Source organism: Channa argus, chromosome 3 (assembly GCF_033026475.1).
Source record: "Channa argus isolate prfri chromosome 3, Channa argus male v1.0, whole genome shotgun sequence".
In the NCBI taxonomy this organism is placed as follows: Eukaryota; Metazoa; Chordata; class Actinopteri; order Anabantiformes; family Channidae; genus Channa; species Channa argus.
The window spans coordinates 704,204-719,297 of NC_090199.1; the positions used below are offsets into that span (position 1 = coordinate 704,204).

The window sequence follows — 15,094 nt, forward strand, 5'->3', positions numbered from 1 at the left end:
AGGCAAGTTGCAGTGTAAGGACTTTCTGCTGGGGGCTTATTCTGCAGTTATTTGCTTTTCTGACCTTGAGGTTCATGTGGTCATAGATTGACATGAGTAACTAGCTGATATTTGCAATAAAATGATCCATGTTTTTGAGACTCAATCAGTACACAGACAATACAGTAAGTGCATAGTTGTGTCCTCAATGCGAGACATTTAAAGAAATTATGAATAATTATTCTCTCTGAAATTAACACAATATTGATGATATGTAAATGGCCAAATACTGTATATAGCGCTTTGTACATGTTTGCTAATATTACAAATGGGAGGAAGAAACCCAGTTCAGGTGTGACTCACTGATTGTTTCTGAACAGTGACCCTTGAGTATGTAGCAACAAATTCATTGTTGGTTACAGTTTTTCTAATAGAAGTTTAATGTATAAAACTGACCTTATCATTTTAGGCTAAAATATATTTATTGGCTAGTAGACGAGTTAACGTTATAATCTAAACCTGTTGGTAGATACAAAAACATGAACACAAAATGGGCTTAAAAAGAATAAAGATGGCTGACTGTGTAATAGTGCAGTTGTATTACAAGTATTATAAAATGTAAGTATTGTAAAATTGCTCAAATTTTAGGCACCAAATTGCACAGAAAGCCTCCTGAGGGGAATGTGTGGAATGTTTCTTCTCTGAGATGTAGCGGAGGATAAAAGTAAACAGAAAGAGTCAACAAGTACTTCACTCAAATAAGTACTTGAGTAAATGTACTTCGCTACTCTCCGTCGCTACCTGTTCATGGAAAGTTTGTGGAGAACTAGGCGACCTGCCACAGCGGTGCATGCTGGGTGATATCGGGGCAGGGTAGTAGCAGCAGAAGCACCCGGGGCTGACTCAACCTTCACTTTCTGCCGTCCCGCACTGTCCGGTGGAATCCACCTGACACCCCGTGGACTGCACTGTCGTTAACTCGAGTCATGGACATCCTCGGACAACATCTGACGGTGAGTTCAACGGTTTGTTTCGGTAACTCAGACAGCTGCTGTCAAACCGAGCCGGAGGTGAGAAGCTAACGCTAAAGCTAGCTGACGGTTCAGGGCAGATACTAGTTGCTGGTGTTTTCCTAGCTGCGCAGTTAGCTGAGGCAGTTCACCTTTCACTCCCATGTGACGTGGGATATATCTGAAATGAGCGTGTTGTTATTTAACAACAACAACAACAACAACAACAGACGAGCCGAAGAGACGCTAACGGCTAACACTGGCTAACCCTTGGCTTGGCTTTAGGATTTTTCACACGGGCTAAACAAGCTAAGTTAGCATGCTATCGTTGTCTCGCGTCTGAGCAAAGTGTCTCGACCTTTAATAAGTTAACTTTTGGTGCTTTGTAGTTAGTATTTGCCTGTTTGGTAGTTGTATATCACTTCAGCACCATTGGTTCAATTTTCTGACTCTGTTTAGTTAGCTGTCAGATTACTACTGAGCTAATGCTGGCTACAGATGCTCAGCGAATTAGCTACATTAGCTTGTTAGCTTTCTTTTCGACCAGCGTCAGACAGGTGAAGAAAATTAGTTAATAAGTAGAGCCCCGAGTGTCACCGTATCGATTATTAAATGAATGTTCCGGTTTCTGAAGAGGCTGTCATTGTCATGAACGTGACAGCTGTTGTTGATTGGAAACACAGTTGTTAATAATTTAACTCCTTTATGTGAAAGCGCTGGTTCAAAGCAGCAGCTTTCTCTCCAGCAGACACATTAACTGCTTTAATGGAGTCATTACAGGGCAACACAATACGGACGAACTAAAGCCAGAAACGTTCCTGTGCCATTAGCTCGTCTTTCTGGACTTTCAGGGTCAGCACTGCCTGGGTGGAAACTACCTGGCCTCAGGTATTCTCTCTGAGATAAGGCCGACAGAGCAAATAGAGACGCCACCCACTGCTCCTGGCTGGTGTTTGGAATCAGCTAAGCACTGCTTTTACATACTGTAACTGAACCCAAGGAACCCAGTTATAGTCACTTTACTCAAGTTAGTCAAGTCGCAAGTGCATAATCTTGGAAACCGTTAACAGTAAAGAGGAAATTGAATATATTTCCACCAGGGTGAAAAACTGCATTTTTTTTGATGATGTGGCAGCTCTAAAATGAAGAGGTAGGTTGTTCCACAGTTTAGGACCCATTACTCTGTATGTACAATGCCCTTAAAGCTTCAGTGTAGACCCAAGACCATTGCCCAGAGGACCTAAGCGCTGTAGAGTCTGTTCACCCAAACAGCATATTCAGTCTGAGGAAAGCTGGTAGGAAGATTTAGCCTCCAGTGTGGTTTTGTTTCTCACCTGACCTGAAGCGGAACACAACTACTAGGCATTTGCAGCTCATCCACCACCTAAACAGAGGAAGATGTTTACAGCATTCACACACATTCACATGTTTTGACAGATCAGGGATGATAAAAATTATTTTTTTTAAAAAACTACAAAAATGTTAACTGCTAATTTTTAGCTTGTGTTTTCTGTTCTATGTGTTGCCTTCAGGTTGTGTTTTTGTGTGTACATCACATTGTGGAACATTTTGTCTCAAGCAATGCAGACTGTGTGAGTGGTTTATTACAGCTCAGTGTTAATTTGATATATTACAGCGCAAGTTTCTCATTACAACTTTATTACTGTCAGTTCAACACCAGTCTGTCCTCGGTGAGGGCTTCATTAATTCAGTTTCCACTTCGCCTCAGTCCAAACACCCAGCTGATCTAGTTTACGACTTCTGTTAATGACTGTGTCTCAATCACCTGTATTTTTATTCATGCCTCTTCTGTGACGCATTGTTTCTGATGATGTCTTTTCTCTGTCTCAGGTGTAGCCAGCGGAATTTGTCTATTGCAGGAGAACCATGGAGCCAGATGTTATCCGCATATACTCCTCCTCCCCGCCACCAATGGAGGATGGTGCAGAGGAAGAAGATGATGAGTTTGGGGACTTTGGCACCTTCTCCGGTGTTCCAAACAGCATCAGCTTCATGGAGTTCGAGACCCCGACTACCTTCAACCAGACCCAAGCTCTGACCGCCACCTCTCCGCCTGAGCTCATCAACAACAGAGCAGTGACGGGCTTCAGTCACAGCTCCTCTAATGGCACCCACAGCCCTAATAACGAGTTGTCCAAGGCTAATGGACACCTGGGTGGTGGTCCCTCAGAAAGAACTGACATAAAAAAGGTTTTGACTAGCTCCCTGGATATCTTGGTGAGCAGCATATCTGGCAGTGAGCCCACGGATTGCAATGGTGGAACCATAGAGGTGCTAACAAACGGGTTTGACATTCAGGGAAGCCCTACCTCCCAGAATTCTGTCCACTCTTATATAAAAGAAACGCCCACAGAGGACGATTTTGCAGACTTTGCTGCTTTTTCCAATGCTGAAGGAAACCTCAGCCAGATGGCAGATGAGGACTTGGACAATCCCATAGAGGGAAGCTGTCTAGCGGAAGCTTCCTGCCTTGATGAGCACTGTAATACAGAGCAGGGAACCACTTCAGAGGACAATGTCAGGGACACAAAAAGAACTGGATTGAGCACTTCCAGTACTGATTTAGTATCTGTTACTGATGAGTTCCTGGGCAGCTCGTGCAACACAGACTGGGGCCTTTGCACAAACTCTCAACAAAGGGACATACCCTTTGCACAGGAGCCCTCCATCTTAGAGGCAGTTTGCACTAACAGACCCGTCACCCTGAACGGGGTCAGAGTAGCCCACAAGGAAGATTCCAAAGACCCGGTGGGGTGCAGTGAAAATGACCTCTCACCTGACGGCATCGCAGATAGTGACGCGGGACTGTTGGATGAAAAGGGCTCTGGAAATGAGACTGAGACAGAGACGTCGTTTGGCAGGCCGTTGTCCACAGACGCTCTGGAGGAGTACGGAGAAATGAGCACCACAGGCTCTGTGCCCTCTCCACCCCTCCAGGGGGAGACAGCCACGCCAGCCGATCACAGCCAGCTGGCAGAGGACGATGAGGACTTTGGGGACTTTGGGGACTTTGGAGACGCAGCATCATTCGGAGGTCAGGGCTTTGCTGATTTTGAGCAGCCGGAGGTTCAGCAGGAGGTTCAGCAGGAGGTCCAGCAGGAGCAGAGTAGTTTGCAGAGCTTTGTTCCTGCACAGGAAGCATTAAACACAGAGAAGGAAGATGAGTTTGGTGACTTCAACTCCCCCAAGTTCCACAACATTGGGGAGGAGGGAAAGTTTGCAGACTTCCCAGTCAGCGAAAGTTTTGGGAATTTTAGCTCAGCTGTTGAAGACGGGGAAGTGGATGCGGGGTGGAATGCCTTTGGAGAGCAGCAGCAGGTGGAGGGGGAGTCCTGGGCAGCGTTCAGCATGGAGCAGAGTGTTGCACTTCCCGCAGACGACAGAGAAGTAGAAGAGGAGGAGGAGGTGGAAGAGTGGCACCAAAGTGAAGCTCTTGCAGTTAACGAGGAAACAGGCCAGACAGCAAGTCAGTCGGTAAGAACTGTGTGAAACAGGCCTTAAACTGGTCAAAGCTAAACATCCACAAAGTTGCATTACATTCCGAGTTGATTTAGAACTTTATAACAAAGAGCATAACAAGAGTTTAGAATAAAAGCACTGGTTTATTTTGGCGGTTTCTGAAAATTGTGAATCTATTTGTTGTTAAAAATAATACAAAAAGTAATTATATGTTTATTTATTTAACACTTTCAAACCAAACAGCTACAATAAAGCAATGAACAGCATAATTTAACTGTAAATAAACTACAGGACAGATCAAGGCTGGATAGATGAATTTACAAGCCTCTTTAAAGGGTGGAAGGTGGGTTGTAAAGAGCTTTGTAGATAAGTAGAGGCATTTTTTTGGCTGGGTGGTGGTGTCTTAAGGAAACAGTAGTTCCAATAAAAACCGACCAAGCGCCACTGCAGTTCCTGTTTGAAGGGTGGAGGCTGAAATTTGAGATTGGAACCTAAACTCTCAGCATGAAGATGAACTGGTTACTCCTTAGATATTTGACTTGTGTTTTAAACATTTAAATGTTGCATTAGGTTGCTGTAAAAAAGCAACAGGAGGTATAAATAAATGTGCAACTGATTTTAGCTTATTACAGTTACACTGTAACTTTTGTTAGGTACAGCTGATAATACTTTTCATCAAAAACAGGAACATTCTGAACTTCATAAAGTCACTTGTTGATGCTGCTGTACTGGGTTTCATTCATTATATCAGAATTAGCATAAATGTTGGCGAGCGAGTCATTAAACTACAGGAAGTTCCAAGATATAGTGAAGATCTGTCTGCTTTACGGAGTTAAAGCTGTAAAATGTCATGGTCGCATTTATAATAAAATCCTGAGCTGCTACAAATACGCTTTTTTGGCTTCAAAGCTTATATAGAGAATATTTGAGACCCACTTAAGGACCTGAGATTTGAGTTGGGTTAGATGAAAATTTTGCTCAGTTGAGTAATGTCAGTTCTAATGTGAATGGACCTGAGCATGTATAGCATCAGATGTGCTTCAGTCCAGGAGAGATTAATTCAATTCAATTCAACTTTATTTATATAACGGCAATTCACAACAAAGTCATCTCAGGGCACTTTACAGAATAAAGTCAAGATTATAAAGATATATAAAGAGAACCCAACAAGTCCCCCTGGAGCAAGCCATAGGCAATAGTGGAGAGGAAAAACTCCCTTTAACGGAAGAAACCTCCAGCAGAACCAGGCTCAGGGTGGGCGACCATCTGCCTCGACCGGTTGGGGTGAGCTGCAAACAAAAAAATCGGATGTGTTTGAAATCTGATCAGTATATCTGTAGTTAGCTAAGTCTACTACCACTGGATCCAAATACAGAACAAATAGACAACAGTGAATTTTCAAACGAAGGATCTGAGGACCAGCTTATTTTAGGAGACATTACCTTTCAACCTTTCACAATCTAAGGTGTGTTACAGAATGAGGCTGATTTACATAATAAATAGTCATTTTGATCTAACAAGCTTATAGATTGTAAACTGCCTCCAAATGTTTCTGGTCTGGCTCATCACATTTTGGATTGGGTCTAATTGGTCTGTTCGGGTCAGTTTCAATTTTCCTCAGGTCCCCCTAGTGTAGAGTCTGTCTTTTATAATATTTATGAACATCGAGTTCTAAACCATTTTCCACCGTTTCTGTGTGTCTAGCTGACACTCTGTTTGAGGTGAGTTCAGGGACAGTACAGAATGCAGGTCATATGTGGTGTGCGAGCGCTAAAGGGGAAAAAAAAAGAATATTCAAATGCGAAAACAATTTAATAGCCAAATATTTGGATCCAGTCGTAGTAGACTTGGCTAACTATAGCTATACTGATCAGATTTAGAACACATCCGATTTTTTTGTTTGCTGCAATTTCATATTTGTGTAACATTTTCATGCCTGTATAGTTAATATAAATCTCAGGTCTGAGAAAATGACTTAATGAATCTGGTTTTCTGCTTCTCATCCACAGTTAAGTTACACAATATTCTAATATTGAAAATGTATGCGTCACACCTGCTGCTGTCTAAAAGAGGAAGTTGTTTTCAGAGCCTGACTTTTAAATCAGATGCATGCTGTGTTTGTTCATATGTAGCTGAGTGTCAGCTGTTAAATATTCCCTGTTTTCGATTAAACATTAACCGACCTGTAAGTGAGAAGGTGAAGAACAGATGATAAACTCTACAGACAGAACCTGGAAGCTGAGCTGTGTCAAGTGGACTTTTTTGTTTCTCACCTGACATGAATAGGCTTGTTAGCTGGACAATAGAGGAAGGGAAGAGTAGGGGGAGAATCATTTGGATGCTACAATCACAACCCCTTTAAGTAGATTCATGGTTGCTGCGGAAAGTGTCTCAAAAACTCCACACACCACACAGTTCCGTTATCCTAGCCAGCACAAGGGCCCCAAGTGGGCGCGGTGTTACGCTACTGCTCTCTTCCTTGTTAAACATTCGCTCACTGGTTGGACGGAACCCAAACCCATGAACTTCCTTCTCCACCTCCTTCCAATCGTCCACAGTGTCAGAGAGAACAGCATGACATGAGCGGGGCTAGTGAACAATTTAAACACTATTATTTGCATGTTTGGGCCCTAATACGCCTGATTTCCCTAAAAGGGATCAGAAAACAGAAATGCTGTCCTCAGATTTTCACTGACATCTGCTTTCAGTGCAGATATGTGTGGAGGATCAGTGATGCACCAGGCTCTGCCCTCAGGAATGTTACCTGCTCAGGTATTTGACCTGAAGCACATTCCTCTTTGATTAACTCTGCGTCTGAGTGATTTATCATTCTCAGCTACTGCAGTCACACTGGGACCACCCTAACCAGTGACCCGAGGCCAGTATAACCAGTCTAGTGGCCAGCTGGAAACTGGGTTAGAATTTCTGAGAAAGAGGAAATGAAACATTTGAACGGTAGACACCTGTTCTCATTTAAAATTCAGTCTAACAACAAACTTGATCTTTGTTTACATCACAGCTGAGAACACAGGTTACACCTGAACTACATACGTGAAATCCATCCATCCATCAACACAAAAACATCAGATCAGACCGTTGAGGTCTGGGATGTTAGTGTAGCCTTAATGACCCCAACCAGTAGCATAATCGGGGATCTTTCTTTGCTTTTTCACACACTTGTGATTGGTGTAGTCTTCAGGTGTGTCCCCACTACTGTTTTGACACAGCCCTACTGTCACAGCTGATTAATCGTCTTTTAAACTGGTGATTTCTCCAAAAGCTGCATCCACCCGCAGCTTCCAGTCTGAATGTTTCCTTGCACTGCAGTAACCAGCTATGATGAGCGACCAGATGCTGTGTTTTCTGCAGGTGGCACTGTTGAGTCGTATGGAGAAGCTGTTCCTGACAAGCTTCCCTCAGACCACTGCCCCCCTAGTGGAGGAAGAGGTGGTTTCTCTGCAGATCCTGTTGGAGCCCCCAGAGGAGGAACTACAGCCCAGAACTGAGGGGGAGACAAGCTTGACATGCAGCAGGTGAGAGTGAAAACCTCCTTTCTTTAAACTCAGTAACTGGGATAGTTTGTTTCATAATGAGAACTGTAACTTTATCTGTTGCTTAGAGACAAGTCTGTGGTTGTGTTTTCCCGAAGCTCAGTGAATTTTTCTTTCTGTTATTTGTTGATCCCGTCACTTTCTGGTTTTCTGACTCTGCTGTGTTTCATTGGTCTGTGCAGATCTAGGCGTGAGGATGTGTGGAAACGGTTTCAGGACATCCACGAGGCTCTGGGCCTCAGGTACCAGTGGGGAGGCTCTTACTGCAATAAAGCACTGCTTTGCTGCCTGGGCATCGACACCCGCAACATTGTGAGTTTTACTGTCTTCATTAACAGTTCCTACCAACCCACATTAAGTTCATCTGAGTCTACTTGTTATTTACAGTGCATCCAGAAAGTGTTCACAAAGTCTTATTCCAGAATGGATCAAATTCATTATTTTCCTCAAAATTCAAACAATACCCCATAATGACATGATGAAAGAAGTTTAAAATCTCTGCAAATGTATTTAATAAAAATAAACAGCCTTTGCTTAATACTTTGTTGAAGCACCTTTAGCACCAATTACAGCCTCAAGTCTTTTTGAGTATGATGCTACAAGCTAACACACCGATTTCTGGGCAGTTTCTAACATTCTTCTTTGCAGTACCTCTCAAGCTCCATCAGCTTGGATGGGGAGCGTCTGTGCACAGCCATTTTCACATCTCTCCAGAGATTATCAGTCGGGTTCAAGTCTGGGCTCTGGCTGGGCCACTCTAGGACATTCACAGAATAGTCCTGTAGCCACTACTTTGTTATCTTGGCTGTGTGCTTAGGGTCATTGTCCTGTTGAAAGATGAACCATCATCCCAGTCTGAGGTCCAGAGTCCTCTGGAACAGGTTTTCATCAAGGACGTCTCTGTACATTGCTGCATTCATCTTTTACTCGATTCTGACTAGTCTCCCAGTTCCTGCTGCTGAAAAACATCCCCACAGCCTGATGATTGGTGTTGATGATTGGTGTGCTGCAGAGATGGTTGTCACCTCCTTGACTAAGGCCCTTCTCTCTCGCTCAGTTTGGCCAGCTGGCCTGCTCTAGGAAGAGTCCTGGTGGTTCCAAACAAATTCCATTTATGGATGATGGAGGCCAATGTGCTCACTGGGACCTTCAGTGCTACAGAAATGATCTGTGCCTCAATACAATCCTGTCTCTGAGGTCTACAGACAATTCCTTGGACTTCAAGACTTGGTTTGTCCTCTGACATGCACTGGTAACTGCGGGACCTTATCTAGACAGGTGTATGTCTTTATCTCCAATCCACTGAATTTCCCACTGATGGACACTAATCAAGTGGTAGAAACATCTCAAGGATGATCGGTGGAAACAGGATGCACAAGAGCTCAATTCGAAGTGTCATGGCAACAGGCGTGTATATGTGTTTCTCTTTTTTTTTTAATTTGCAGAGATTTCAAACAGACCTCTTTAATGTTGTCATTATTGGGGTATTGTTTGTAGAATTTTGAGGAAAATAATGAACTTGATCCATTTTGGAATAAGGCCATAACATAACAAAGCGCTGTGAATACTTTCTGGATGCACTGTGTTAAGAAAATTCACAAATTCCTCATTATTTTTGAAATGTGTATTTCATAGCTCTGACTTTTCTAACCTGTTTAAATCTGCGCAGCTGTTCACAGGACAGAAGAAGCAGCCGGTCATCGTGCCCATGTACGCCGCTGGTCTGGTGAGTCGTCTGCCAGCAAACTTTACTTTTTTCTGTTACTGCTGCTCATGTGCAGGTCTTAAAGTGTGTGTGTGTGTGTGTGTGCGCGCGCAGGGGATGCTGGAACCGACCAAAGAGCCTGTAAAGCCTGTATCTGCAGCTGAGATGATCGCTTCTATAGCCCAGACGCCTCCAGTGGTTCCAGAGAGCAACTCCTGTCCAACAGACACAGTCCAGGTTAGAGTCTTCAGCTAAAACACTGGACCTAAGGCGTCCTGAACTAATGTATCCTGTATTTTTGTTATCAACAAGTCCCACCTCAATCCTCTCCACACTTTGTGAATCTACTGTCTGTCTCTCAGCTCCAAAGAGTATTTGAATGTTAAGTTACTTCAGTAATTGTTTTAGAGGAAACTGCTGAGAACATCAGAACAAATGCGTTTTTGTACGTGTGTTTAAAACTGATGTGTCACTGACAGGAAGCGCTCCCACCCATCCAGTTCGACTGGAGCAGCAGTGGCCTCACCAATCCTCTGGACGGTAGGTGACCCCACCCCACCGCCACTTTTTCTCTTCTTTTACTCCCAAATAACCCTTGTAGTGTTTCCTGAAACTCTGTAGATGCTTTATTGTAAAACCCACCAGTCTCTCATGCTAGGAGTAGGAAAAACTCCAGGGACCAGATGAAAAGGGCTAAAACTGTGTGCATGCATACACGTGGTTGTTTTCTAAAGGTCGGTCAGTGTGGAACTGATTTCATCTCATTCAATACTCAATACTTCTGCTGCTCCAACACCTTTCAGTGAGAACAGGGTGGTTTTTACTTCTCCAACACTACAGCTGTATCACTGTTGATATCGTCCCAGATTAATGTCATCAAATTTATCACAAATAATTTAAAATAGTTTATTTTGAAAATGCACCTTTGAGTTATTACAGAACAGACTGCAAAAATCACACGACTTGCACACTGTTAATTTGTGATGACGTCCCTTTACCTGCAGATTTGGGTGTAGTAAACTGATCTGAGGTCTGTGCGAGGTTAAGCTTCTTGTCACTGTCAACATATCTGGTGGTTTCCTCACTGACTGTGCATGGGAGCGTTTGTTTATTAACAGTTTTCCTAAAAATCTTTATTAAAGGAAAAATCCACTAAACACTCACCCTGAGAGAATTACTGAGAAGGAAAATCCAGATCATTTGTAATTTTTGCTTTTCTACTTTTAAACACAATTTCAGTTTAAGTCATCAAATCATTTATACTTGACTGTTAATTCACAGAAAAGTTTTTTTTTCTAATCAAGTACTTTTAGCTCGGACAAACTAAAAGTTGCTTCTTTTCAACATGTGATGGACACATGAGAATCAGCAACACTGATGTCTTTCAGCTTAATCAGCAGTAAAATAATTGTAACACATTTGATTCAAATCAATAAAGTTTAATAACTCTGTCGGTATTTGTAAAAACTGCACTATGGATGCTTGACTCCGTAACATTTCTCATTATGATATGTTTTAGAAAATCAATTTTAACAAAAGCGGTTCAGTTGGTACCTAAAAAGTATTAAGTTTGATACCCAGCCATAGTCCTTTGTGGGATGTCTTAGTGCAGTTGAGTTTCAGGACTAATATAAACATCCTTTTAATAAAAGAACTAACAGTTTGGCTGTTTGAAACCAGTTTAAATGTATCAGATTAATCAAGTTATTGTCTGTAAGATGTTGGTGGATTTTTCCTTTATATTTTATTCTGTGTGCGTGGTCGAAACTAACCAGTCTAACATTTCCCATTGACTCGACTCACCGCTGCACATATCTGCTCTCTCTCTTTCTGTCCGTGGTCGTTAACCTCGCCCGCCCGGCTCTGCAGCCAGCGGAGGCTCGTCTCTATTAAACCTGGATTTCTTTGGTCCTGTGGAGGATTCAAGCTCCACCAGCTCCCCCTCCATCCCAGGTCAGCAGCTGCTCACCACTCCATCCACCACCTCTTCGTATTCTGATTCTTCTTCATCTTTAAACTAATATCTATCTCTGCTTCTCACTCTCAACACTTTTCTGTGGGATCATACTGTTCATCACTGTGAGAATGAGCCTGTCTGTGCAAATATGAAGCAGTTTCCTTTGTCCAGATACAGATTTTAATAATTAGAAACTAGTAATTTGTTAACAATTTATCAAATGTACAAACTGATGTAATCTATGTTTAAATTCTTTTATTTTTGCTGCAGACTGAAAACTTGGGTTTGACCTCAAAAGATGAATATGAGACAATGATTCACATTTCAACTTTTATTTCCAGGTATTTACATCTGGATCAGATACACAGTTTAGAAGATAGCACCCATTTTAACTGACAAGTGTGTTTTGTTGCCCAGGTGTTTCCCATGACATTTATTATTCAAACAATAAATGGCACTGAATGTCTCCGTTCGGTTTCAGATTTGGGTTTTGCCTGTTCAGCCTATAGTTAAGACGTGTAACCAACATGAAAACCAGAGAGCTGTCTGTGGGTGAGAAACAAGCAATTATGAAGCTGAGAGAAGATGGAAAATCAATCAGAGCCATTGCACAAAGATTGGTCACAGCCAGTACAAACAAACTGATCCTTCATCATGCAGCACCATAATAAGCCAAAACAACAAAGGACTTCAACCCAAACAGCATTTTACCTGCTTAAGAGAGACTGAAGGGAGTAACCCCCTAAAACAAACTACATCTGAAGATGACAGTTAAAGCCTGGAAAAGCATCATAAAAGAACGTTTGGTGACGTCAGTGGGTCACAGGCTTCATGCAGTTATTGCAAGTAAAGGATTATCAGCTAAATCTTAAGTCTTATTCACTTTATTCTATTTAGAATCCATCTGTTCCAAAACTTTTGCTCGCACGAAAAAAGGGTAGGTTCAAAGAGAACGCGCCCTCTTCTAAACTGTGTATGTGATCCAGATGTAAATACCTGCAAGTAAAAGCTGAAATGTTGATCTTGTCTCATTCATCTTTTGATGTCAAATGCAAATGTTTTCAGTCTGCAGCAAAATGGCCTCACTGTTCCCATACTTTTGGAGAGGAATGTATAAACCTTTGACGTGGCAGCTGGTAACCCTGTCATCCAAAAAATCAGCTATCTACCATAACTTGAATGTTTCCTGCTTATAAAAAACTCAAATAAAATCAAACCGAACCAGCTCTCAGAACCAGGCTTCTCCAGTACTTTAGTCTATGATAAACTATGATATATTTGATTATTTGTTGATCATGTTGTCAGAGTTCTTCTGAGTTTTCTGTTAAACTGTCAGAAACTAGGTGACGGCTTCCCTGTGCATAGTTGGCCTGACCTGTCTTTGTTTCAGGTGTGGACCCTGAGCTGTACGAGCTGACGACGGCCAAGCTTGACCCTGGCAGCTCCGGCAGCCGTGTGGCCGACGCCTTCGCCCGCCTGATGTCCACCATGGAGAAGACCAGCACCTCCACTAGGTGAGGGAAATGAAGAATCTTATAGAAACTGCAGTGTGATTAAATGTCATCCGCAATAAATGTTTTTATTTTTTACAGAAAGCCGAAGAAAGATGAGAATCTGAGCGAGGAGGCAGCCAAAGTGATCGCAGGTCTGCCCGACCTTTCCTTTATGCAGGCGAAGGTTCTGATGTTTCCCACCACGCTGATGCCGCTCGGCTCCCAGGCTGCCACGTACTGAAACCACACCCCGCCCATGTTTTCATTTGGTCCCGCCCACCGGCAAGGTCCATTTGTTTTGGTTTTTTTAAATCAACTTGTGGTCTGTTTTTCTTTCTCGTTTTTTCGCTATTTTTTTATTTTATTTTTTTAAAGTTGCGCTTTTGTATCCCTTATTTTCCACAATAAAAGCAAAGCGTCATCGGGGAAAGAGCTGGCAACCTGCACATTAACAATTAATAGGTCACATCATTAATTTATAGAGGGACTTGTAGAAGTGTGTGTATGTGTGTGAGTGAGTGAGTGAGTGCTGTTCATATCTAGAAGAATTGTGTACATATTCAGGGATTTAATGTTTCTTTTCCCTTCTTTCTTTTTTAAATTTAGATTTTTGCAGGATGATTTTACGTGTGGTGGGTTCATGTCTGTGAAGGAAACACTGAAGCTCTTTGAATCAAACTGAAGTGGAATATAAATATATGTACACATAAAATGACGAGTATAAATTAATACATTTATATATAGAAAAAAAACATATTTATCGACTTGAAACCACACTGCCTGCAAAATCCAGCTGAATGTTTGTGTTTAAGGCCTTAGTTTTAATCCTCAGTCACAGTAGGTTTTTTTAACATGCAGTGTTCATTCTTTTTCTAATGTAACGTAGCGTTTTACCAGAAACGATGCCCCCTCCCCTTACTGTTGCTGTGGTCCACACTTAGCTTTACTCTTTAGTTTGGGGAAACTTCCAGTCATTTTATTTTCGTTCATTTGATATTTTTAGACATTGACAGATGTTCCTGCTGCTGGTTAAACACTTTCCCTCCATGTTCGTCAATTCTGTTAATTTGTGATGTGTTTATTTTTTTTGTTGGGGGGGTTAAAACTTGATGTTTTGGTTAAAACCACTGGAACTCTGAACGTTTCTCAGCTGACGACCGACTCACATCAGAAGGGAATTCAAGGGACCAATTTCTGCTTCTATATGTTGAGTTTTGTTCAGTGTTCCTGACATTCAGTGCTTTTCTTGTTGTCATGGCTCTTATTCTGTTTTTTTTTTTTTGCTCATACTACTGTCAGCCCTTTCTCCCAGGAGGATTTTGCACATTGTAAAGATGAAATGGATGTAATCATAGTTCACTGTGGCTTTAGACTGTGTACAGTTAAACTATGGACTGTAAAATGTATGGGAAAATTCCTATGGAAAAAAAACTGAATCACTTGAAGAGCCTCTCAAAAGGTTATTGTGCATGCCCGGGTTCTTTTCAGACTAAGTGTGTAAATTTTACTTTTAGTGTACATGAGGAATTAAAATAATTTAAGAGGATTTATTTCTGCTTGTTTCTGTTAAGACATCTGGTACAAACATGTTAAGTTCAAGTTAATTCATTGTTTCCTTTGACTTGGCAAAATAAATTGCGACAGATTAGACAATTTGGTTCACAAAACAAACTCGATGAAATTCACACATTTAAAAAAACATTACACAATTTAAATTTACTTTTGAATCTCAGGAATGCATTTTTTTTCACTACAGTCTGAACACATACCTGACTACCTTATGTATAAATGAGCCTTTTCTACATTTCACTATATTCTGAGTTTGGGTTTTTTTTTTTGTTTTGTTTTTTTTGCTGTGGCATCTGAATTTCTTGCACAGGATAAAATCATTTTCCTTAAATGTTAACTTGAATTTTACT

General features: G+C 41.7%; 1 protein-coding gene across 2 annotated transcripts; it reads left to right on the forward strand.

Moving 5' to 3' along the window:
• Positions 1–835: 835 nt before the first annotated feature.
• Positions 836–14,721, forward strand: aftpha (aftiphilin a). Of its 2 annotated transcripts, XM_067497004.1 has the most exons (10): positions 836–992; positions 2,841–4,484; positions 7,839–8,002; positions 8,203–8,332; positions 9,690–9,746; positions 9,840–9,962; positions 10,205–10,265; positions 11,595–11,678; positions 13,073–13,196; positions 13,275–14,721. In XM_067497004.1, exons 2-10 carry the CDS (start codon positions 2,877–2,879, stop codon positions 13,414–13,416), a joined length of 2,493 nt encoding a protein of 830 aa, XP_067353105.1. In that variant the 5' UTR covers positions 836–992; positions 2,841–2,876; the 3' UTR covers positions 13,417–14,721. The 2 variants fall into 2 exon arrangements, with proteins under 2 accessions (XP_067353105.1, XP_067353106.1); XM_067497005.1 differs by lacking the exon at positions 11,595–11,678.
• Positions 14,722–15,094: the final 373 nt, after the last annotated feature.